Genomic DNA, 25,324 nt, shown 5'->3' with positions numbered 1-25,324 from the left:
AAACAAACAGGGACAAGGATATGTTTTGACTGATAAGACAGAGCCAGGAAGCAAACTTGAGTGTCTGCGTCATTGTTTCCAAAAGTCTCACTTTTGAGTTGTCAGCCTAAAATGAGGCTGAAAGTGTTTCAAATTATCTCATTTCAACTACAGAGCAGTATGGATGCCCAGTGAAAATGTAGCAAAAACTCTGTTCTAAACCTTAAACATCAGTATGGATGCAGCCTCAGAGTGAAATTCAGTGTGTGTGTGTGTGTGTGTGTGTGTGTGCCTGCGACTTCGTATCGGAAAAGAGTTTAGATTTTTTGCTGACTTTAATGAAATTATCATTTGCATGATGATCATTGCAGACAGGGTTAGGGTAAGAGAACCTCGGAGAACGTTGCACAATACGCGTATGCACTGGTAAAAGTGAATGTTTATAAATTAACTTAATACCGTGAGCAATATTTCCTACTAATACAAAGCTATTGCTGAGACCAACTCTAGGTGACTGGGGCTCCTGTGGTGGCGCTGAGCTCCTCTGAGCTTTCTGTGGGAGCTCAGTGCCCATTTTAATCACCCACTTAAAAGGCTCTGCTGAAGTGGGTGTTTAAGTGTTTAAACCCTGAATAATTCTCTCTTGTTTGTTTATCAGGTTCCCCTGCGGGTTGCGCTCTGGCCTGTGCAGTAAGTGCTGAATAATTTGACTGAGCACTCAAAGTGGCTCTCAAATAGGATGTGATCAACATCTGCATAAAACTGCTATGGAGCCCTCATGAGAATGCGTACATGCACAGGAGCGTGCATGCTCACTCATGTGCCATGAAGCACGCAGGCTCTCACAAATATACATCCACTACATTACTCATTTGTTTACTCTAATATGTGATAGTGTTGTCACGATACCAACAGTAGCCTACCAATCTAGTACCGGTATACCGAACAACCCTAATATGTGAATACATTCATGACTGCTCGCAGATGCAGGGTCCCGGTGTGATTCTTTTCAAAGTAGACATAGGGAAACACCGGTGATGGACTCCACAGCTTGATGTTGTATTTTTCCTCCTTGTGTTTGAGAGCTCTGGTGTCCAGGTCTCTAAAGCCAGGGACACACCGAGCCGACCGTCGGGCGTCGGGCCTCGTCGGACGGCGTCGGAAGCTCGTCTGTTTGGTGTGTTCACCTCCGTCGGGGAGCGTCGGGTCTTGTCGGATCTCGTCGGGGCCGATTGAACATGCTCAGTCGGGACTCGTCGGCCGTCGGGAGAGTAGACTCGTCGGGTACTCTGATTGGCTGTGTGCTAGCTATGGCGATTCTGATTGGCGGTGCCCTAAGCGAATGAGTGCGGTGTGTGGGAGGGACGGAAGTGACCACAGTAAACAAACGGTGTCCTAGCCTGTCCTACAGTAAAAATGGTATATAAAATAAAAAGAGGAGTAAAGCAATATATTAAGCGGCAATATATACATATTTAAACATCAAAGATGTTCAATCAAACCCACATAGTTTGAAACAACGTTCAAAACACACACAGCTCACAACTAAGCATATAAAGCCCGCTAGCTTAATGCTAACGTGTAATGTAAAACACCATAGACGGGCTAACAGAATTTTGGTTTTAGTTTAGTTTAGTTTATTATTACGGGACAATGTACAATACCATTAATCCAGAACAGAGAAGAGATGGTTGTACCAGATTTAGCCACTAGGGCTAATTTCCATCTGTATTATAAATTAGCATCGGCTATCGCCAATTCGCAACAACCGGGCCACAGCAGTAAGCTGCCAAAAACTGTTTTAATTTCGGCTTTAGCGCTGTTAAAACGTGGCTGGTTAAATTGTTTTGGGGAGATTAATGTTGGTCTCATTGATGAAATTAACTGTGGCAGTGGCATTAGTTTGTTTGAATGAAAAGTGAGCAGGGCTGCCCCTGGTCTATTGGTCTGTATTTCTATGGGGGAGTCCTCGCCACTCAGTCGCTCTGGTCGGCAGTCGGGGCAGTGTGTTTCACTTTTTCCTTTCTCCCGACGAGAGGCGACAGACTCGTCGGGACGCGTCGGGAAGCGTTGTGGCGGTGTGTTCCTGGCTTTAGGCCACCTAGATGTAGAGGGGATGGAGGAAGTGGATTTAGGTAAACAAGAGTTGGGAGAATATTGTGCCTCCTGCAGACATAGGGTCCAGGGCTCTTCAGCTCTTCCTGTGGCGCCAGGGCTGGAGGGAGGTCTGGATTGTGTGTTAGGGGATGTTTTTGGTGGAAGGAAAGCTAAACAGAGGAGCGGCCATGCTGAAAGGAAAGCTGCCCTTCCACGGTGTGTTTATGCTTCACAGGTGCCACAGCCCAAAGAGGGCCTTACCGTGTAGACTCTCAGGCCCCATCCACACGAGAACGCGGCTTCACTGAATCCGATCTTTTTCTTAATCGTTTTGAAAAAAATCTCCGTAAACACGGCATCGTTTTCAAAAATATCTGCGTCCACACTGATCCAGTGAAAACGACCCAAAACGCTGTAGTACCTACATACTGCAGGCGTGTGTGTGGAGTGTGTGTGTCGCTGCAGCGCTGCCTGCCACACATAAACACATAAAACAGCTGAAGAAGACGGGAAGTCCCCGCTGTAATTCAATAGAAGAAGAAGTTCCCCGCTGTATTCAAACTCAAACATGGATTAAATGTTGACAGGGCGTCGTGTCAGAGTAAATATGACGATCAGTGATGATTAAACAGACGTGATTCAGCTGCAGCGTCTGAGCGACGCGACGTTAGTCGGCCGTTGTTGTTGTTACGTGCATAGACTGTCAGTGTGCAGCAGCTGCTGCAGCGGTGTGTGTCAGTGTGTGTGTGTGTGTGTGTGTCAGTGTGTGTGTGTGTGTGTGTGTCTCAGGTTACAGGTAGAGCGGCGGGGGGCATCATGACATCATCGTTTCAGAAAAAATCCGTATTGGCCGTCCAGACGGATACGCTGGGGCGGCGTTTTCAAATTTTCCCACTCTGGGACCCGTTTTCAAAAAATACCGTTTTCACCCCCTGAAAACGCCGGATCCGTGTGGACGCGAGGCCAATCCGATAAAGTATTTATCCGGATTCGAAAAAAACGGCTTCGTCTGGACGGGGCCTCAATGAAGCAGGCCAACCCTGCTCTCCCCGAAGGGCCATTTGCCCTGCGCTTCAAGCCCACCTCTCCCCCCCCATCCCTGTCTTGCTCAAGTTTGAGAAAACAGCTCCCTTGGAGCAGAGATTTTGCCGGCCTTAAGAGGACTGCAGAGTAACCTGTTCCCTTAAGATCGCAGTCTGGTAGTTGGCTTCTCAGTTTTGATCGAGTTTAGTTGTACACCTGAATGTATGTGAGATACAGAGAAAGTCCCATCTGTTTTTGTCTTATCAGATGCTCACACAAGTAACAAGGTGTTAAATTTGATCCCTGTATATATTGTGGATATAACTTCTCATTGTCTTTAGTTATAAGTCGTGTTACATGTCATCGCTGCTTCTTGTATGCTGATGATGTGATTATTTCGCCTCTATTGAAGCAGATGAGTTGAGCCACAACTTTCAGAGGTTTGAATTAAATGTATAGAACACGCCTGAATCACATCTTTCGTAAATGTTTTCTGGTTTGTGTGCGTGTAATAGAGATGCGCGGATAGGCAATTATTTCATCCGCAACCGCATCACAAAAGTCGTCATCCACCCGCCATCCACCCGAACCAACGTTTTTTCAAAACAACACCTGCCCGCCATCCGCCCGTTGATGTAGGCCAATATCTAATATGGATGAGGGGGGTCGGGCCGTATGAGTTTCACTTCTGCCGCACGCTGCTGTCATGCAGTGCGCGCCTCTCTCTCTCTCTCTCTTTCTCTCTATCTCTCACTCTACCAATAACGGGAAAAGAGCGCTATGTGGAGATGAACGGAATGAGCCAAAAGCCGAAAATCTATTCCTGACGTCCACGGTCGATGTAAAGTCGATAGGTTTCATTCATCCATGTTTTGCAGACAACACAAACAGCCAGTGATGAGTTGCGCCGCACCTACAGTCATGTGGCTCAGCCAGCCAGGTGACCAATATAATACATCCATGCAGGTGACGCACACAGCACAACAACACAGCGCAGCGACATGTGCAGGCTGCTGCAGCAGTGCACGTCAAAGGGACACCGCCGAAAAATAAAATAAATAGGCTACACATAGTTTTTGAATTGTTTTTGCGCATGTTTTCATCCATAAAATGACAAAAAATGAACACTAGCGGATTTCTTGATCACTATAACGAATTATTTAAACAGCATTTGTCTAGAAATGATTCCGTCCCAAGCCTTTTGATCCATAGCCTATAAGCGGTTGATTAGGCTACTAAATCCGTGATCACTATAAGCGGTTTCCACTGTATTGTCATTTCCATGAAGAAAGTGTTGACTGTTGTTGCCAATGCCCTCAGATCAGGAGTGCGTTCCTCACAAAATTAATAAGGTGTTGCCATCTCTCATGCACAGACACCAGTGGGCAATTACTGCAGTGCCTGATGAAAATTTGACTGTTTCAAAGAGTGCTGCTCGTTTTTCGTATGTGGGTGACTATATTTAACTATGTATATATTTTTCCTAATTGGTTCAACCGCCACCCGCCCGAATCTAATTAAAAAATTTTTTTTTCGTCATGTCACCCGCCCGACCCGCGATTAATCCGCGGACTCCGCGGTTGTGTCCGCAAACCGCGCATCTCTAGCGTGTAACTTATGTGTGTGTTTATTTTATTTTTTTAAGTATATTTTTGGAGCTTTTTTCGCCTTTAATGGACAAGAGAGTTGAGAGAGAGAGACAGGAAATGGGAGGAAGAGAGGGGGGGAATGACACGCAGGATAGGGCCGCTCGACGCAAGATTTGAATCGGGGCCGCCTGCAGCGAGGACTATAGCCTCAACACATGGGGCGGGTGCTACCAACTGAGCTGAACACCGCCCCGTGTGTTTATTTTTGAATTAATTCTGTGTGCAGTGTATTTCACATAAGAAATGTCCCATCTCGATACAACTTCCTGGTTAAATAGAGGAAAATAAATACATTTCAATGTGTGAGTGTGCATTGGCAGTAGTTTTTGGTTGGAGTTTGTAACTCAGTAGCGTACTCTCGTTGCAAGTTCATTATAGTGAGCAGTGACACAAGCCACTAATTCCAGTCAGCTATGAATAGAAACGTGCGTCTGGCACCAGCACACTTGTATATAGTAGTTGAAGTGTCTATTTATGCTGCTATGTTTACTTGCTAAGTTGAAACACTCTCTGTAATTATAGAGATTTTAGTTCCACAGTTAAAAGGTCAGATGTGAGGGATGTTTAGAGGTAGTGGCTTGTGGCTGGAAGGATGTCTGTTCTAAACATGCTGTGTGTGTTTGTGTGTCTGTGTGTGTGTGTGTGTGCGCGCATAGGCATAGAAGAAGAGTGGCCACCTTGGTGTTGAGGTCAGTTCCATCTGGTCACCATGCACACGTCAGAGGTTTTCATAACTGCTACCTATCACATGGAGCTCTGCTGTTGATTGTAGTGATGAGGTTTAGTTGACTGGCTTTGAATAACTGTTACTGACAAGCGTCTTCTGGTGGAGCTGTAGAGAGCTGAACATAAATATATTTTATGGCACGTCCACACCTACAGTTTGCTTCTCTTCCATCATGTAGAATGGCTTGATTGAGTCCAGACTGCACTCATGTTGTAGCCCTAACAACTTAGAAAGCTGCGTCATCAAATCAGATCAGAATAGGAGTAAAAAACATATTATCCTTTTTATGCATTCCAGCATTGAAACTAAAACACCCTGGCTGGATCAGAAAAAACACCTAAGGAGAAGACTTTGATTCTGAACTGAGATTAACATTATGAACATTACAACTACTGGTCTGTTGTTTTCTCTTTAAGGTAACATACAAGAGATCAAAGTTCTTAGGTGTGGAATTTTTAAATGTTTGAAATATCTTGGAAAACATCCAGGGTTGTCCCAGCTTGAATATACGGAGACTGTTTTAGAATTAGATCCTTAAACTGCTGCTATAGCGACCTGACAGGTTACAGGGGTGTTTCTCTTCATTTGGCTGTGGTAAAAGGTTGAAGTGCTTGTCACTTTCTTGCTGCCCTCAAGGTAGACTTTCCGACTTAAACCCTGTTCCTCCCACACTTTGCAGCACTTGAGGCTGGCGTCTGAAGCCACCCAGACGACTGAAGGACTGTCTCTCCTCAAAGAGAGCTTTGACTAATTGCTGAGACCCTCTGGACACAGTGTAGCGGACTCACTGTTAAAACACAACACTCAGACACTCAAGCATGGATGCAGGCATGCTGTCAACCATGTGTCTTGAATGTATAATCAATTTTATTTTTGCTGTAATGATTGACACACACGAGCGCACTCTTTGAGCCCATGTCACCTTGACTGGACTGCTCCGCACTTTTTTTCGCCAAAGCAATTTCAGGGCTCATGAATGGTGAGATATTCTGCACACTTAACCACACAAGCTTTTGGAGATGAGGTGTGTCATTTTCCCTAAGTCTCTCTCTTCTCTTTTACTTATTCCTTGGATCTGAGCTTCACTCTGAATTCAGAGGCCCATAACGTTGTGATTTGTTACTCTTGGCAGGCGGAGACCACCTGTAAATCAAGGCCAAGCGACAGGCTGTCTCCATTCCCTTCCAAACCATAGCTTCCACTTGGGAATGCGAGGTCCCAAAGTGGAGTTCATTGGCTGGTGGAGAATGTGTTTGGAGGATTCACCTCCAGCTCAGATTCCCTGTTAACCCAGTGAGGCCTGAGGAAACTTTTTGTTAACAACAGAAGTGGCTTTGCTCACGTTGTTACTGTAATCCACATGTGCGACTGACTATTTGTGAGCAGTGTTGCCTAGAAGTTCAGCTGTGGCCAGTTCAGACAAAGGAGATTCAAATAATATAGTAGAATATTAACTTACAATAACAGAAGTAGTATTTATCTCTCTATGTTATCTACTCTGAAGATTACAATGGTGTCTACAGTTATGGTTGGTCAATTGCTTAGACTTTGTATATCAGACAAAACTTTGTCTTTTTTTTTGTTTTAATATTTTTTTAAAGGATGTTTAGAAAAAAATGATTTTCTTGAACAAGGCCCAGTGTTTCCCTCATTGTAGAAAATATAAGCGCTCTCTGCAATTGGCTTCTCTAAATTGCTGGAGGGGTGTTCATGCAGTATGACTCTTGATCTTAACACCTCGTATTTCCCCCCTCTCCTCCTCTTTGTACAGATAAGGCTTTGATAAACAGTGTGATAAATGTTAATTGCTGTGGTTACATATTTTTCAAAAGCTAATAAAGGCTGTTACCTTGAGTAACACAGGTTGGGTTTTGCGCCCGAGGGGCTGGCTGAGTTGTAAAAGCTTATCTTTGCAGGTGTAAAAGTTTTGTAAATGGGTCATTAAAGTGTTGGCCAACTTCACACATAAAACACAAAAAAGGGAGAAGGGGGAGGGAGATTACTTCAGATCAGCATGTTTCTGAAGCACAGAGATGAGGGCTGTAAATCTCTGCTAATATTCCACTGAGCCTTTCAGGAGGCAGCCTTTGATGTGGGTGAGGTAATGTGACCAGCAGTGTTTGCAATGTTAATCTGACGTGAAGAAATGACTGGTGTCTGTGCACTAGCGCTCGACAAAGGGAAAGCACCCAATCACGGAACTTGTTGGTAAAAAAAAAAACATACACAAATACATTCAGAGTGCAAACAACACATGTACAAAAATTGACATATCCATGTCTTGTCAGAACTCTTTTCCATCTCTAATCCTGCAGTGTTAGAGTTAATTTATACACACAGTATAATTTGACTTAAACAGTGCACGCAGCAAAACTGCTGAACCACACCTCCTCCACTTGCAGGGCTTTACGTCAACCTCACTAACTTGTTTCTGGCCTCCAAGTGCGTTGTTGTGTGTGTGTGTGTGTGTGTGTGTGTGTGTGTGTGTGTGTGTGTGTGTGTGTGTGTGTGTGTGTGTGCAGTATGTGTGGAGAATCACTGCACGACCTCTGTCGCGAACTAGCGTTAACACAGTAAGCCCTCTGGCATGCGCAGCCTCTTCAAACCCCTGCAGTCGTCGGTGCTGCTGACCGTGCACACTTTAATCATAGAGCAGCTTCCTCCAACCTGCCTGGTGATGGATCTCAAGTCTGTGGCTATAATTTCCTTCCTAGGGTGCAGGAAGAGGAGTGGGTGTGCCGTGACTGAGGGGTGTCAGGCATGGGGCCGCAGAGTCTGCACAGAAGGTGTCCGTCTTTGATTCTCCCTCTGAGACGTCAAATTACATGTTAGCCTTTTTTAGTCACCGTAGTTGAAGGGCTGCTTGTTCTTCAGTTTGTTCTCTCACTCACCTTAACTATTGGTTTATTTTCAAGGTAGAAAGTCAAGAAAGACAAAGTGGATGGAACTCATTTGGGACCCACATGTGGTTTTCGAGGTTGGCTGTCGCAACCATTTCGACAATATGTGCACATCTGATAAAGCCTTTGGATTGTACTTTTTTTAGTTGCAGAGCGCTGTTCATGAAAATTTAGATAAGAGTTGTGCACTAAATGTACTGTAAAATGCCTCAGATTAAAAGCATCCACCAGGTAGCGTATGTTATGTTAATGGTGCATGTGAAGGGCTCGACATCAAAGGATTTACAATCTGTGACCTCTGGAAAGGCATTGAATTTCTTATCAAAGGCATGAAAAAAAACACAGCAGTTATGACTTCCTCTTGGCACTGCAGACTGCTCATGAGATCAGTTTTATGCATTTGTTTGCTTTGTTGTGAAGCCCTGACATTTTAGACGAGTAAGCATCTGCTCTGCTGGAGCAAAGTCAAGAACCTACCTCAGTGCGTCATGTGATGATGAGCCCGATAGTCTCGTTGTGAAATAAAACAGATGTATCTTGTTTGGCTGGAGAGAAAAGCGGAGACATTAATTTGCCGTGGCTTTCAGTTTCGGAGGTGTTGTCTCGAGAATCGGCCCCGTCACCGCTCCTCCATAAATGGGACCGTCTCGCGTCAGCCTTGCTATTCTGTGTGATTATCTGAGATCATTATTTCATATGTGAAAACGGATCCCCTTTGAAGCTTCACTCAGAGGCAGTGCAGTGCTTCACTACCTCACATCAACACCCCTCTATCTTGGCTCCATCTCTGGGCGTCATGTTTTACTGCTACGTGGTGCTTTGAATGAGGCTGTATAATGTTGCTAGAAGGTGAGGGGCACACCGGTGTTAAAGAACTGCAAATAACTGGAGCCAGGTTTAAACTGCTGTCTGATGATGACTGGTGGTCCGCTCCACCAGCTCCACCACATATTGCAGGATAGGCGCTGCTCCAGATTCCAGGAGCTGTGCCGTTCGGTCCTTTGAAACTGCCTCTGGTGTATCTCAGTTTACTCTTTGGGATGATGGAGGGGGTGGGGGGTATTTCCTCTCTTGAGGTCTTTTGCGAGTAACACTACACCTATAAGCTAATTTGCAGCTCTAAAACTAATATGATTTTTTTGTTGTTTTATTTCTCAGTTTTCAACATTGAGACTCAGGGTGTACTAGAGCTTGTGAAAATACCTATGCTCTACAGATGTTTTCGCCATTAGTTATTCATAAACTTAAGTTGGTGGCCGCTTTCCAGGTCAGTCGAAATCATTTCATTTGCCAAGCGCAGTAAATTCAAGGGACAAAGTACGAAAACATGATGACAACTTCAGTGTATCTTAACATACCTGGTACAAGGACAGCGAGGACCGCCTGCAGTGCACTATCCCTTTGAATTTTTATCATACTGCCTGTATCTGTCTGTGCAGATATTGGCCATGCAAAGGCTATGGAGGCTATGACACAAGTGAATCATTTCCCACTTTCTCAAGTGAGAAGAATCGCTTCTCACATTCAGTAAAGGCTCTATTTCATCCTCTCCGGTGCTCGGTGGCTTTTATCTGAGTGTCAGCGACCTCAGCTGTCTTCTGTTTGAAGGCCCAGGGGAAGCAGAAATGTACTTGGAGAAGCATCATTGCTATTCCCACATTCCCCCTTGTCTCTGTCACTCTTCCTGTCTCGCCTTGCACTTGGCTAAATGGCCTTTCATGTGTGTCGCTCCCCGCTTCATGTCCGCACCACTGCTCTGAACGTCTCAGTCCTGAAGGTGTTTTCTTGCACCGGCAGAACGAAGCAGGAGGCACCCAGCCGCAGTCCTAATGAGATTTTTCCTGGGTTTTGATGGAGTGCCAGTGGCGCTGCCATTGCTCCAGAGGCCTGCCTCAACTGAGCCCTGGCGTGCGATCAGGGGGAGCTGTCGTCGGCCGCATAAATTGTCAGCCTGTGTGGTGGGTCGTGGAGGCAGACAGCATAGAGACCAAGAGGCCTTGTGGGACTTTCCCACAATCACATACGAGTACACATTACTTAAACTTTAATGTACCCTTTTGCTTTCAGACAGGCTCAGAGAAAAAAGAAATGGTCCAGTGGGTCCGTGTCTGGAGTGCCAGAGGAAGGATGATGCTAATGGCCACTCTCTGTTTTAACCCCCCAAATTGCTTCTCTACCAGCATACACGCTCTGTCTCACTTCATATTATGGATAATGTAATGACAGTTTCTCCTTTTAAACACTTCTCATCTTTAACCTTGTATACAGTAGGCTACTGGTAGACTAGTTGAGCACAGTGCTTTGTGTTTCTTTCATTCCTTTGCATGCTGATCATGATAAATAGCCAAGGGATCAGTTGGGTCAATTCAGTCTCATTATTTCAAAGCCAATGCAACAATGTAAACTGCTGAAAAGGTGGAACTGTTAAATTTTGCGAGGAAAACTACCTTTCCAGAGCTGACATATTTGACACGTGAATGTGGCAATGTGGCATGTTCATTTAATTTCCCTAAGAATGTGGGTGCAGAATAACTTATTTTTTCATTTCAAACATGTCAGCAAAAATAAGGCATGAGTTCATTTGTAAATAATAGTAAACGAAAACATAATCATTATATTCTTTATGCATATTCGAAAAGGAGTTAGAAGAAGCAATGGTTTTTCTCATGAATGTGAAGTCTACAATTCTCACATCTACACTGCATCCTATTGAGGTCCAGCCTCAGTGGTGAAAAGAGGTTTGTAGCTACGTAAAGCCATACAATTTGAATATCAACAGGATTCCTGACTTATATTTTATTCGGTCTACCATGACTGATTCAAACTGAAACATATGAAATTTGAGTTTATTAAAGTTAACAGTAATTGATTTAGAAGCTCACTGGGAGAATAAGGGAAACATAAGGAGGAGTGTAGAGTGGTCACCGTTCCTAAAGAAATTACTTGATGTAGTGTTAGTTCAGTAAATATTATCATTTTGAAGTATGCTAATCTGTCTTTGGCATCTCCAAATCCATATTCATAAAATGTGCCATTGATGAGGATTGCCAAATAATCCAACGGCCAACCTAAACAAGACTTCAGGCCATCGAATTATGTATATGGGATGTTAGGGCAGGCACACCATGGTCTGTGTAATAAATCACTCTCTGTTTCTGTTAAGGGGCCTGGAGGACTTTAAAACACGCAGGGGCCACAGAATCCCTTTTCCTAAAGGCCCTGAAGAAGCTCTAAAGGATGTGGCTGCTGTTGAAAGCAAAATGCTTTATGTGTTGGTTTCCACAGAACATTTAACATCATGTCTGGAAAATTGTTTTAGCTGGTCCCAAGTGCAGCTGAAAGGTGCTTGTTTGTGCCCTTAAGCCAGCACCTCTGGCCGAATCCTTCAGAGACACAGGGAATGGGAAGTGAGACCTTCGCTGCACCTTTCATAGGCTACAGAGACAAGCAGGAGCAACACATTCAAACACTGCAACACACAATGTTACAGTCCTCAGAAAAGAGATCTATGAGCAAGACTTGTGATCCAAGAGCAAGACTCGGGAAGCAAATGTAAAAGTCCTTGTGCAGGTCAAGACAAAGATACAAAACTCCGACAAACAAACGATCTGGGGCAAACTCCATAAAATAGAGTTTGGCAAAGAACTGTGCCCTTGAATATATAATAGAGCTTATGAAGGAATGGGGAACATGTTAGGGGGGTGATGGGGGGAAGGAGCAGGTCAGGTGGTTCTGTAGGTGCTGTAGGGATAAAGTCTGATCATCCGATTGTCAACTTATTTTCTATTTACACCCATATAAAACAGCAGGAAGTAGGAGACTGACCTCAATGACGTGTTCTTTCTGTCTCCTTGGCTCTGTCTAATCACAAGCCACATGTCAGAGAGAGTGTGTGTGTGTTAATTTATGACTACAAATAATACATAATGGGAAGACAAGCCAAAAATCATCTTGGGCAGAGGTTATTGGTGATTGCTGAATCATTAAGCAACAAGAACATCGTCCATTGGCACAGCCCCCAGAGTGACATGGCCTGAAATGGCTGTTGAGGTGAACTGAAAGTCAAAATAATGACAGCCAGTCAGTGTATGATAGAGGTAATCAACAGTGCCTCTGAATCATTTTGTTTTGAGTTTATAATGCCCATGCCAATGCTCACGTTCCTCTGTGGAGTTTTACCACTCGTATTTTATGATTTGCACTGAAATTGAGCCCCTGGAATTGGAGTAAATCTCCCACAGTGACCTTTGATCCTTGAATTAGTAAGGGTCCCAAGAGAGGCTGATGACTGGATCATTTGCTGGACTGAATGAGATTGATGGCTCTTTTACCATTCAACATACAGTACATAGCGGGTCATTGTACATGTAGCCTATGTTGAATTGAAATATTCAACATACTTAATATAATTACCACACTGTTACTACGACTGCTATGTCTGTTAGTATGTGATATTGTAATTTGGTTAAATTCAGTTCTGCACAAAAGTACAAAATAAATTCAGTCTTTTTTGACAACACTTTCCTGTGCTGCCTTCAGTTTCATATATTTGACGCCTTAATAAAAAACTTATATTAAATCTCTTTTCAGTTGTAGTGTTTGTGAATGATATCAAAACATGACTCAGACAAAAGAAGATGAAGCCAAGTCAGGAAGATAGAAAATCTAAAACTGGTCCCGATGCTGTGTGTTATCCTGATATTGTTACAGCAGCAAATAGTGTGAATAGTGCAACTGGAACTGTTGCTCCACACCCTCCCTTCTCTGGACACGGACAAGACATTTGCCTCATTGTTTCCTTCACCGATTGGTTAGTGGGAAAGCAGGAAACTCAGAAGCAAACATCTTATTTTTAGAAACTGTACATGTTATTTTTTTGGCCCAGAATGATCTGATCAATCACTGCCAGAGCCTGAAACTTTAGAGCTAAGCTCGAAAATGGTAATGTCATCAGGTCACATTCTGGAGGTGATCCATATGGGATTGGATGTGGAGGGTGTGTGTATAAAGTTGGAAAAAAAAGAAAAGAAAAAGCTTGGGATGCTTTTTTTTCTTAACACTGACCAGAGCAAATCCCAGAGTAACCCCAGTATACTAATAATACAGCTCCCATCCATCACCACAGACAACAACCAATTAGCACATTCCTCTTCCCCCTTTTTTCTCATGTTGCTGGCCAACCCCTAAATAATTTTGAATCATCCATCAAAAAACTGAAATGCTTTCAAGATGTGTGTGTGTGCAGGGCTGCATGAGTGCGTGAGGAATTGAAGGAATTTGTTTTGTGGAGTGATGTTATTTTTCTATGGGATATTATGGAAACAGAGGCCAGTGTTAATGTTACCACAGTCTAATTTACACTAACCCAGCGGCCTGGCTCAAAGGCATGACTGTGACCTATCTGAGAGGGTCAGTACAAATCAACCAACCCTCCTCCACATCTGGCAAAACACAGGCTGGACAAAATGACTGTGTATATTGACAGAAGGACAGAAGTCATAATTACTTTATAGTAAATATTAAGTATTTTTGTCACTACATGGAAACCCTACAAACACAAGACCTACAGAAGCCATCTTTTATTTAATATGAATGAATTGCCCATTGAAAATGCATTGAGGATTTATTGTCTGTGTTTATTGCTGAATCATTGATATCAAAAAATTGGATGCAGCCATATGATACATAAGCTCTAGTCTGTATAACTGTCAACAAATGCTCTTTGAAGTGAGGAAGTTCATTGTTGACCGTAACACTTTAGTTTACATCAGTTGTCAGTTCAAGCATAGTTCACAGCTCCAGTATAGTTGCACTGTGTTGTAACCCATACGTGATCCTACAGTTATCACAGAAACCACCGCTGACCCTTTTATCATCCTGGAGCCGAGCAGCGTCAGACCTGCATTAAGACCAGCTCAGGCGCAGGACTGATGAAAGCTAGGCTGTAACCTCTGTTGACCTGTCCACACCAACAACAAACATGGGTTCATCCATGCTCTGGGCAATCAGTCATACAGCCAGTCATACAACCAGCCAGTCAGTAAAAGCGCTGTGGTTTGCTCCATTCTCTTCCTGGGGCCACCTACAATGCTGCAGTCTGGCTGGCACTAGTCTGAGGAGGGTAGGATAACACCATCTGACCTTCTACCTCTCTGGATTACACAGAAATCCCCTCTCACGCTGTCACAGCTTTGACACACACACACACACACACACACACACACACACACACACACACACACACACACACACACACACACACACACACACACACACACACACACACACACACACACACACACTTTGTGAACATACAGTACAAGCGTGTATACAAACACACATGCTCATACACATTCCTTAATTATTTAGGCTTATTAACACCTATAATAATGATAAGTCTGTTTCCAATGACTTTTTTCCTGTGGGTTCTGCACAGTTTTTGCAGTAGTTTGTGTGCAGTGGGAAACTTCAAAATAGGGGCGGGTCACTGAATGCGTGTGCTCGTACAGTATATGCGTTTGCCATCCCTTGAGTAATGGTTTTTTGGCCAGGTGAGTGTAATGCAACATGGATACCTGAGCCAGACTTTTCCACAGTGAAGTTCAGGGATCACATGTCCCTCCAGTCTCTGTGGTATGCACTAGAGCTGCCAGGAGAGGGGACCCGGGCGAAAACTGTCCAGGGCAAAACAAGCCTCTGAACATATTGCTGCGATAGCCTGCTACTGAAATAGCCTCTACTACAGTACCAGCCATCTTTCTCATAATTCCCTGCAGGGCTAGCGGCGGTGATTTAGATACTTCTTTCATAGTCTCAATTCCGACTGCCAGTCTTGTGCTCAGTTCATTTCAGTCCTGCAATTACTAGCCTCTTAAACTTTCCGCTGCTGTTTAAGCTCAGCACGCAGCTGTCAAACTTTGTTCATATATAGATGTATAAACGCTATAATTTCGATTTAGGCATGTCACTCAGTGTTGGAAAGCTGTGCTGTGGATTTGCACCGTTAAAGATGTTTGTTTTATGTCGACAAAAATATTATACTTCTCCACTATATGACTTGAAATGGTGATATATGCGTCTTGTTCTCTCTGTTTTTCCTCTCTCCAGGACTCTATGGATGAAGCATGCGCTGACGGGATTGGTGATGAACATTACCGTTTAGAAGGTAGGCCCCTTGCTCTTTATCATCCCCAAAGGTTACAGCAGCTCATGTGATCCCTGTTCGTGTAATTCGTATTGGAGCGAAAACTTTCAAAATTACTGTCTGCAACTGCCTTGTGTGGTTCCTCTTTGCCCCTTTGCTCCACACCCACTCGCTAAGCTCCAACAACGTGCTGATGAAGTCCCCTTTACCTCCCCTCCCGCCTCTTCACCCCCTCAGTCTCCCGCATCCAACCCTTCCCCCAGCGGTGCTCTGCAAAGTGCCTCCATTCCTCCATGTTTTTTCCCCTGATGTGATGTGATCCTGGATTAAGAGCTCCGGGAGGCGAAAGTCTCTCCCTCCCATTTAAAGACAGGATTGGACGTGAGGTGCAGGCTGAAATTCAGAGGTGAATGAGACCAGCCCAGAATTTGGAAGCGTGGCACAGACTTTTATTTCAGCTCTGCTGCACAGAGTTCAGAGACAAGAGATAACATAGCTGATAAAAGATGCCGGAAACGGTATTTAGTCACTGGGCTGAACCGGAGTCTGGTCTGAGCTTGTCCTCCCTTCAAGACAGATGTTGCAAATTAGAGGATGCAGCTCTATTCATTCTCCATGATTAGTTTGTGAGTGAATATTTCCATTATTCAGATTTTTTTATTTTATTTGATTGCACATGTTCAACTTACTTTGGTAAAATCAGTCACTGACATCAAGCAAGGGGTGGCCATGGCGTCATGCCTGGGGGTGGAGAAATGTCACATAAACAGAGCATTTGTGGGGTAGATAGATAGATAGATGGATTCTCCCAGTCTGGGAGAATGGGGCACAGCCCTGCTAGCTGAGGGGAGCTGAGGTAATCAACAAGTTTCTGCTTCTTACCAGCAGACCTTTTTCAAGTGTCAGATTTGAAACTGACTTTATCAGCCAGAGATGGATATAACCAAATTATTTTGCCTGCCTGATAAATTGTCTGATATTTTATTTGCAGCTGATAAAAACAAATGCTAGTATCTAAAAATCTTAATTGTAGTTTGGAATAGCTAGTCAAAAACATTTGGACATTTGTTCCTCCTCTTGCATAATGCAAATAAAGACAGCTGTGGATGATTTATGACAACACCTGCATTAAGTGCAGTGATTAGATTAGACTGTGTATAGATCTACTAAAGTGGAGTAAAGAGGAATGAGAGGGAAAACAGTTATAACAGACATGATAGGACAACAAACGTACATGAAAGCCTTCTTTCCTCTGGGTTTAAAGAAGCACAAAGAAAGTTTTCTGGGGATTCATTTAGGTTCTTGGGGAACTTGCTGGCAAACATTGCAACAGTGCAAAGAAGGGCTCAGTGATGAAAGTGTCTGGCGGATACTTCACACTGGTACTGCACACATGCAAGAAGAACAGCCTAGATGGGCTTTTGATGAACCTCTGTATCCTTTTATAATACACCTGCTCATGTGGCTAAATGAGAGCGTGGGAGTATGACATGTCCTGTTCATGAGTGGAAGAGTTGTACAGAGGTGAATTCAGAAGAAGGAAAATGTTACTTTCACCACAAAGGCTATCTCATCATGCCCATCCCAAAATCAACATGGTACCAATCATTGAGCCGAGGGGGAGGGGTGGGGTGTGTGTGGCTCAGTTACATGTAACACAGTCGACTTGCTAAGCTGGGTGTGATTGCTCACTGTATGTGGCAGCTTTCCCAACCTGCTAGAACTTGTGTTTGTGTGTGTGTGTCCAAGTGTATGCTTGCACGTGTGTGTGTGTGTGTGTGTGTGTGTGTGTGTGTGTGTGTGTGTGTGTGTGTGTGTGTGTGTGTGTGTGTGTGTGTGTGTGTGTGTGTGTGTGTGTGTGTGTGTGTGTGTGTGTGTGTGTGTGTGTGTGTGTGTGTGTGTGTGTGTGTGTGTGTGTAGCAGGGGCTGCTGGAGCAGGCTTGGCATGGAGGGTGCCAACCTCGGCTGCCCTCGTCTTGCCCCGCAGATCTGATGTGCAGCCAATCCCCTGGCGGCAGCTTCTCTCATAAAGAGCTGGCTTATGTCTCTGGTGGTGGTGGCGGAGGGAAGGGGGTCTTGGGGGAGGGAGGGTGATAGCAGATTACTGTTACTCCTCCCGGCATTTCATTAGCTCCGAGATAAGCATCTCGCCACCATATTGAGCTTGCTACGGAACAGATTTGCCCCTGCACACAATGTTCCCTTTGAGCACCTCAGATGATCAAACAGCGGGACCCCAAATGCTGCTCCTCTCCAAAAAGTTGGTGAAAGCTCCCTGGGATGATGCCTTTCATTTCTGGCATTTTCCCCTACCCAGGGATGAGACAGGTCTGCTTTGATCTGCTTTGGATCAGGAGGAAAGAAATTGGGCTGTTGTGTCTGCTCTGTTGGCGAGCAAACAAACAGTGTTTCAGATTTGACTTGGCTTAATTAATTAGTGATTCTGTTTTACAGCCTTTCTGATCCTCTTCCAAAAGGTTTGAGAATGGAACTTCAAAGTGTGGTGGGAGGAGAGAGGAGCTGCGGAGGGTGGAGAGGGGTGGGTTTATGGGTGTGTTCACAGACGACAGGTCTGTGATTGGATGTGGGGAAGAGGAGGTCTGGTGCTTACATACAGCATAGCAAATGACCAGAGGTGAAACATACAGAGGCTGTGGGCTGGGTAAAAGCTGTAAGCAGCTACACGGAAACATCTATGAAGATGAAGCGAGGATGCGCCTGGGTAACCATAACTCATAGAGGCACGCCAAAGGGCAGACACGAACACCTTTCAGGTCTCAGTTACACATTGCGTGTATCTGCGGTCTCGTGTGTCAAACAAATGTTGGATTTCAAAGCAAGGAAGGATATCCGGTAGCATTAGATCTGGGCTAACATCCAACCCTGAAACTAAAACATCCAACCACACAATGACAGTCGTGTTATTTCTGTCCACCAGCATGGACCACCTTTCCTTTCCATACCATGCAGTCCAAAAATACCATTACCATTAACTGTGACCTCGGACATTAACATTATGTCTTAACACAGTTATAATGTTTTTAATCAGTAAACACTACACAAAAGTCTTAATTAAGATTTAACTAAGATTTTAAGCTCTAAGATGCCCAAATGGAGTCTCACTTTAAAGAGTAACTTGTGCCCACTCATTCATAACAAAACAGGGTTGTGGTCTGGGAATGCCTGTGACATAAAGTGTATTAGGTATTGGAAATGTTGTCTGGCTCTACACAAGTTGGTCTTGCTGTCAGTTTCACTGGTAAAAGCTATATGACAGATAAATGCTCCCTCTGGATTAACTTCCCTGTTCCCCTGTCTGGATGGTAATGTAATGAATGTCGCTCCATAAAATGATGAGCTCCGTTGCACCGAGCAGGGGACTCAGGGGCATCCTATAGGCCTTTGATGTTCAGATGCTGTTTTAGTTCCACCATTTATAATCGAAAGCCACTTAATACTCTGTCATGTTTTAGGCATGTTACACCATTCAGTTTCATGTTTGACATCCCCTCTCAGTGTGAACCCACTGGATATGTATATATGATTAGTAAGAGTTTAAAAACTATTACTTTATGTGCGGCTGATGGAGAAGCTTTTGCCACTGGAGAAATCGGCTCGGCCTGCCAGCTCGGCCCATAGTTCCAGTCTTTGTACTGGATTGACATATTTTGGACCCCTGTCAAGGCTTTCAGTCTTGATCTTTTGATGTATGATGCAGTAATAACCTTGTTATTTGACATGGAACTCAATTAGGGTACCTTTTCTCAAACCTGGCACCAGGAGTGTAATTTTGGTACTGGTAAAAGCAACTTAATATGTCTTTGTTGAAAAAATTCATAATATTTTTAGATTTTCCCACATTTTCCTGGATCAGTTTGCCTGGGTTGCTTGTCATTGTGTACATGTTTTAGATGGGTTATAATCGGGGGAAAAAATTAAAGGAAATACTATATTCTTCAAGTGCAATTCAACGAAATTATGAAGTCACTCAGAATACCTGTACTACAGATATAATATACTATTACCACATGTTTACAATTGATATAATAATATAATTTAAATGAGACAAAAAGAGTTAGGAGTTTGACTGTGTAGATTTGTTTCAAACCAGGAGCACTTGAATTTACCACACAACTTAATTGCGACTGCCAAGCTCGGAAGTAGCAGCTTACAAGGAACACTTGAAGGCAACGGCATATCCTCAGGTTATGACTGCACTCAGCGTTTCCATCCTGAGGCTCCCTCTTTTATCTTTGTATGTCTGTGTGTCTCTGTGTGTGTGTCGCTGCAGTGGCTTTACCCCCAGAGAAGACAGACAGCTGCTGTGTGGAGGAGAAGATGCAGGAGAGGGACAGCCAATCTCCCGCAGGGCCACAGAAACAGCTCCAGTTTGAAGTGAGTGTCAACACTGAACAGGACGTTTATTACCTCCCCTCTGGATGAAACTAGGGCAATGGCAGGAGGACAGACACACAAATACACACTCACATGCACGCTGGATGATGCTGATGGTCCCAACGCTGTGCTGTTTCAGGAGTTGGAGTGTGCTGTGTCTGTGGAGGAGGACAACAGGCAGGAGTGGACCTTCACCCTCTATGACTTTGACAACAATGGCAAAGTAACCAGAGAGGTAATAACCAGTAACAATCATCTGCTTCGAACGTTTGCTCTGAATAAATGAATGAACAAATGAACAAACAGGTGAATGAACACAAAGAAAACAAAACATTTTTTTGCCAGCACCACACAGTAGACTTCACTGTTAAGTAACTAATTCAGCCTTTTTCATATTACGCATACATAGTTTGCATTTTTTTCATTTATGTGTACTTTGCATAAACATAAATGAGACAAGAAACACTTTTGACGTTCATGCTACAAAAAAATAGTGATCAGCAGCTTTCTTATACAAAATCTCATCGTTGCCTGGAAATGAATTAACTTTTTCTGGCCTTACCACACCCAGAACAAAGTAAGGATAGAAGTTATACGTAAGCCTCTAACCCAATCTCACTAAGAACCGAATCCAGCACAGTTTGTGTGTTCCCACTCCTTCGAGGTACCTTGTGGCTTGCGTCTGCCTGGTACAGATCTGAGAGCACATCCAGAAAGGCCCGTGTTTTTTTGAGAACAACTTGAAACAGCGCAAGCGAGACTGGAGCTGTCCTCTGTGTGGTTGGCTGTGCAGTTTTTTTGGCATTGCCTGTGGCTCCACGGCTCATGAGACGACAGGCGGCGGCTTGGAGGAGGAAAGAGGAGCTTTCTTCTCTTACACTCTTTTTTTATACCTCTTCACACAAATAAAAAGAGAAGGAAACAAAAAAAGATTTTATTTTATTTCTTTCTTTTTTTTTATTACAGTTCATCTATGTCTGAGACCAATGTTTGGAGTCCGTCCCTGAAGAATTCATAATAGTCCTGTTTTTGTGAGCCAGAGTGGTATAGTGAGTGAATCACACTAGTGAAGCCTTTGTGTGGCTTCATTCTCAGAGGCTTCATCAAATACTCGCTTGTGGTGAAGTTGCGCAAAATAGAACAGTGATAAGATTTTTTGATGCTGTAAGAGTTGATTCCCTTCACGTCCGTACCAGGTAAAATTTTTATGGACAATTAGAACTGGGTTTACTATGAAGATATCCAACACAGTTACTAACATCCGTGAGGGAGTCATTAGCTCAGAATGGTGCACAAAACACTCGTCAGTACTGAATTTATAAATAATATAAACAGCCACAAGAGACAAGAGAGCATTATTTTATGTGCTAATTAAGCAGTCTAAATATGGTCAGCTACCGTTTCCTGAAGAAAACATGGTACCACTTTTAATTCAACAGTATTGATATGGGTAATTGCTTTATTTTTTCCTTTTCATTCCTATAACTCTTTTAATTTATCTGTGAATCCTCCTTTTCCTTGGCCTCAGGCAGAGCAATGTAATGACCCGTAGTCACGTGAAAATATCTGTTTTCACGCTCCTGTGTGCTTCATGTGTGGACAAAGGGGCCTTGAATTTGAATCTTCGCATTTGAATTTATATGAACAGTCTGGTTGTGCAGTCCTTTAAAAAAACATAAAACAAAAAAAACCCACACACATATGTTTCTGCATATGCTGAGGTGATCTCAGTCATTTAAGAGACATTGAGGAATTAAACAGAAAAAGTCTAGAGCTCACGCAGCTGTAACATGAATGATATCAGGTCTGACATCTCAGTCAGCCTCCCCTGCTACCGCAGAGACGTCTTTCTTTTCATGAATTTATAACTTGTCTTTACACGCTGTCTGATCGCTTCACTTGAAAAGCTGAACTAAAACAACTGACATCAGTGTGTTTCTCTGTTCGCTGTTGTCTGAGTCACTTCTTTAAATTCCTAGCTAGCATGAAGTTTATGATACATTCACAAAGCTAAAGAATACTGAACTCACACAGCAAAGTAATAAGAATAGTCTCCTACAGCATGCGCCTTTGTTCTTGATGCCTTCTGTAAAATAGGTGCGCTGAAATCCTGTGTCTGTCTCTGCACCATTGTTAGCTACCAAGAATCCACACACCATCTTTGTTGTACGTCATGATCAAGTGGTAAATGGAAGCAGCATATCAAAAAGCCCAGATCAAACACATTCCCAAAAACTCTCTCTCACAGGATATCACCAGCCTTCTCCACACCATCTATGAGGTCGTGGACGCCTCCGTCAACCACTCTCCCAGCAGCAGCAAGACGTTGCGGGTCAAGCTCTCAGTGGCGCCCGATTCCAGCCAGCGTTGGAGGAGTTGCACGCAGGGTGCGGCAGGTAAATCTCGCATTAACACAGTGGGTGGGGGGCGGAGGAGAAGAGAGGGCATTTTGGGGTCTCCCTTGTGTTGCCTGCTGTCAGCTCAGCCAGAGATGTGTTTGTTGTCACGCAGAAAGGCGGCTGCTTCAGGCCTGTCAGAGCTTTGTTCCTCGCAGTCTCACAGTCGCTCCATCTCTCCCACTCAATGGGGTTCATTTTTAATGATGGGGGGAGTGACAGAGCCAAGAGAAGGCCCCCTCCCTCAGCGCCTTCAAATACTCTGAAAGAAACCTTAAGAGATGTGCCGAGTTCTTTTGATAACCACAGCCATTTTTCTTTTCTCCAAAGTTCCCTTTTTTCCCCTCCTCCCCCCCACCCTTCTCAGAGCTGCCGGGAAAATATAGCTACGTTCAACTTAACTTTTCTTACTGATGACTTGGTAAACAAGTAGTCAGGGAAAAATATCTCAAAAAGTATATATTCCTGTGTGTTTGCGTCCTATTGTTTCGACTATAAATATCCATCAAGAGATTCAAACAGAGCAAGCTTTGAAAATATCGCCGCTTGCCTTCATGCTAATTTCAAACTGCATCAGATCTCGCAGCCTTAATAAACTATTTCTGAAGTCTGCAAGTTTTTTTTTTTTATTTCATTTCACGCCTTATAAGAGGCTGGGAGTTGAAAATAGAATAAATGAAGCATTGTTGTTTTTCCTTTTCTATAGATCTTCAAAGTAAAACCCCAAAACAAAGGTTGCTTTCTTCTGAGGCTTGTGTGACTATTGTCGTGTGTGTGTGTCTGTGTGTCTGTGTGTCTGTGTGTATGTATGTATGTGTGCGTGTGTGGCTGCTCTGTATAGCTCTCTTTGATAATAGCCTCCTGTCTTTCACACATACACAGACTTGTCCCACCCCAGAGAGAAAAATGACAAGTGTACAGAAGACCCCAAGAGTGCAGACAAGAAGACTCGAGCACTCCTAAGGTAAACCCACCTCCTCTGAACACAGTCCCTATTATTTAAGCTTGTGGTGTATACAAGAAGAAGAAGAAGATGAAGTTTATTATCATCATCGTTTTTTGTTGTTGTTGTTTTGTTCTCATAAAAACTAGTAAGGGGCAAAGGATGTTCACACACTTGGGATCTGCAATAGTCATCTACTCTTTAATTAGTTTTGCCCAAATTTACCTCCACTAAACTACGAAGGCGGTAACACTGAGGAGTTCAGATACTTCCAGCTGAAGTTTAAACCTGTGATTTTCCAGTCACAATCTCACTTCTCTAACAATTACCCTGCTGCTGCCTGATCATAAGGAGCACTTGTTTTACTTTCTCCAAACACTACCATACTGAACCTCACTGACCCAAACTGCTACCTAATGAGAGGTGCCGCTTGTGTCCACAGGCGCCACCACAGTGACCACCACACCCAGCCGGGCTGCCAGCGCCACTGTGTGGATGAAAACCTGGAACGCAGGAACCACTACTTGGACCTGGCAGGCATCGAAAACTACACATCCCGCTTCGGAGCCGGTGAGTGGACCGGGGCCAGGGGTAAAGAGGGGGAGAGGGGAGGGTAGAAACACAGACCGTGGGCCCTTTGAAGCTGCATCCAGGGGCCCTCATTATTGCGGCACCTGCTTGGAGCCATTAGGTGGAACTACCAGCCCACTGAGCTGCTCGCCAGTACAAACATCTGGGCTCAGACAAGCACAATACATCAAGTGTTCAAGGCTAGAGCCCATCAACAGGCTGTTGTGAAGTGAAGTATTAGGTCTAATGAGCAGCAGCCTTGATCTGATGGTCAGTGATGACATGTGATTATTTTAATGCTGGTTCTGTTATGAAAGTGCGAACAGAGATCTGCTGTTTGTCACAGTGTGTCAGCCTTATCCTCATGAAGGCTGCACCTGAAGTGAAGCTGCCAGAATCTTATCATGGAGCTTCTTAGTGGATCTTGATTAGCAAGCTGCTGGCACAGTCATTTTCAAAGAACGGCTCCTGTGACTGAATTATTTCTCTGCAACCTTGACGTCTGTCATCGATACTGCTCTCTCAGTTTAACTAAGCACCTGTCTTGTCTCACAGCTCCCGTCGTAGAGGCGACGAAGGCAGAGCCTCAGACCCGCCCGACCAACCAGACGCGCTCTCGCTCCCACGAACCGGAGAATGGCCACTCCCATCCCCACCACCGCCGCCTGCAAACCGTCGTGGATGCCGTGGCCAGCGACAGCCTCCATCCTCCCCGGCTGCGAGGCCAAGACTCAGGGAAACACGCCATCCGTTCTCCCAAGACCCACAGCCGCACACCTCCTGCGCAGATCAGCGGCAGAGTGATGAGGAGCCGAGGCGCGCCTCCTCCCCCAGCGCTACCCAGCCAGACCCCGCCTCATCAGTCCTCAGCCCCCTACCGCAAACACAAGCAGCGGTCCAAGGAGAGCCAGGGCTATCGCGCCTTAGGCCCTCTGGCAGCCTCAGGACCAGTGGTGGAGAAAGAGCAGGTGAGGGACCTGCCCAGCGTGCTGCTTTATGAGGGGGGGCTGGCGCAAGTGGTGCAGCGGCACGAGCATCACCACCACCATGAACATCATCACCACTACCACCACTTCTATCAGTCCTGAATTTTCCACCCAGCTCAGCACTCATGCAGCCCCACAAAACCCAACCAGGCCTGCAGGCACCGTCTGCAGTCGCCCTCCTCCTCAGACACTGTGCACTTAGCCCTCCAGCGACTTTGTAGTGGACACAGGACACAGGGAGGAGGAGAGGAGGATCATGGGAAGTGTGGTCCAGTGCTGAGATGTTTCTTAACCAGTGTTATAAACAGCTTGGTCAGACTTGGGTATGCAGCAGGACTGAGGATCACAGCTGGGGCCTGAGAGGAGGGATGCAGGGATGGAGGGACGGCTCCTCTCCCCCTCTCTTTGTGTCCCACTACCTGATGAACTCTCTGGCTCCAAACCAGCACCACGACCCTTCCAAACCACTAAGCCAAAAGGTTTTTAAGGAACAGGAGGGATGAGAGGAAGAAAGA

General features: G+C 44.5%; 1 protein-coding gene across 1 annotated transcript in view; it reads left to right on the top strand.

Annotated features, from left to right (window-relative positions):
- The window catches only part of nkd1 (NKD inhibitor of WNT signaling pathway 1), a gene marked incomplete at its 3' end in the record, with an annotated part of 30,853 nt that extends 5,942 nt beyond the window's left edge, over nucleotides 1–24,911 (top strand). The window contains exons 4-10 of the mRNA XM_083998215.1: nucleotides 15,483–15,540; nucleotides 19,811–19,914; nucleotides 20,054–20,149; nucleotides 22,163–22,310; nucleotides 23,193–23,274; nucleotides 23,696–23,823; nucleotides 24,379–24,911. Coding sequence (XP_083854341.1) covers nucleotides 15,483–15,540; nucleotides 19,811–19,914; nucleotides 20,054–20,149; nucleotides 22,163–22,310; nucleotides 23,193–23,274; nucleotides 23,696–23,823; nucleotides 24,379–24,911 — 1,149 coding nt within the window. The remainder of the gene's footprint in view (nucleotides 1–15,482; nucleotides 15,541–19,810; nucleotides 19,915–20,053; nucleotides 20,150–22,162; nucleotides 22,311–23,192; nucleotides 23,275–23,695; nucleotides 23,824–24,378) is intronic.
- Between the last annotated feature and the right edge of the window lie 413 nt (nucleotides 24,912–25,324).

Source organism: Trachurus trachurus (assembly GCF_905171665.1).
Source record: "Trachurus trachurus genome assembly, chromosome: 3".
Classification (NCBI taxonomy): Eukaryota; Metazoa; Chordata; class Actinopteri; order Carangiformes; family Carangidae; genus Trachurus; species Trachurus trachurus.
The sequence above is the reverse complement of the archived record's forward strand: the minus strand, read 5'-3'. Positions and strand labels throughout refer to the sequence as shown.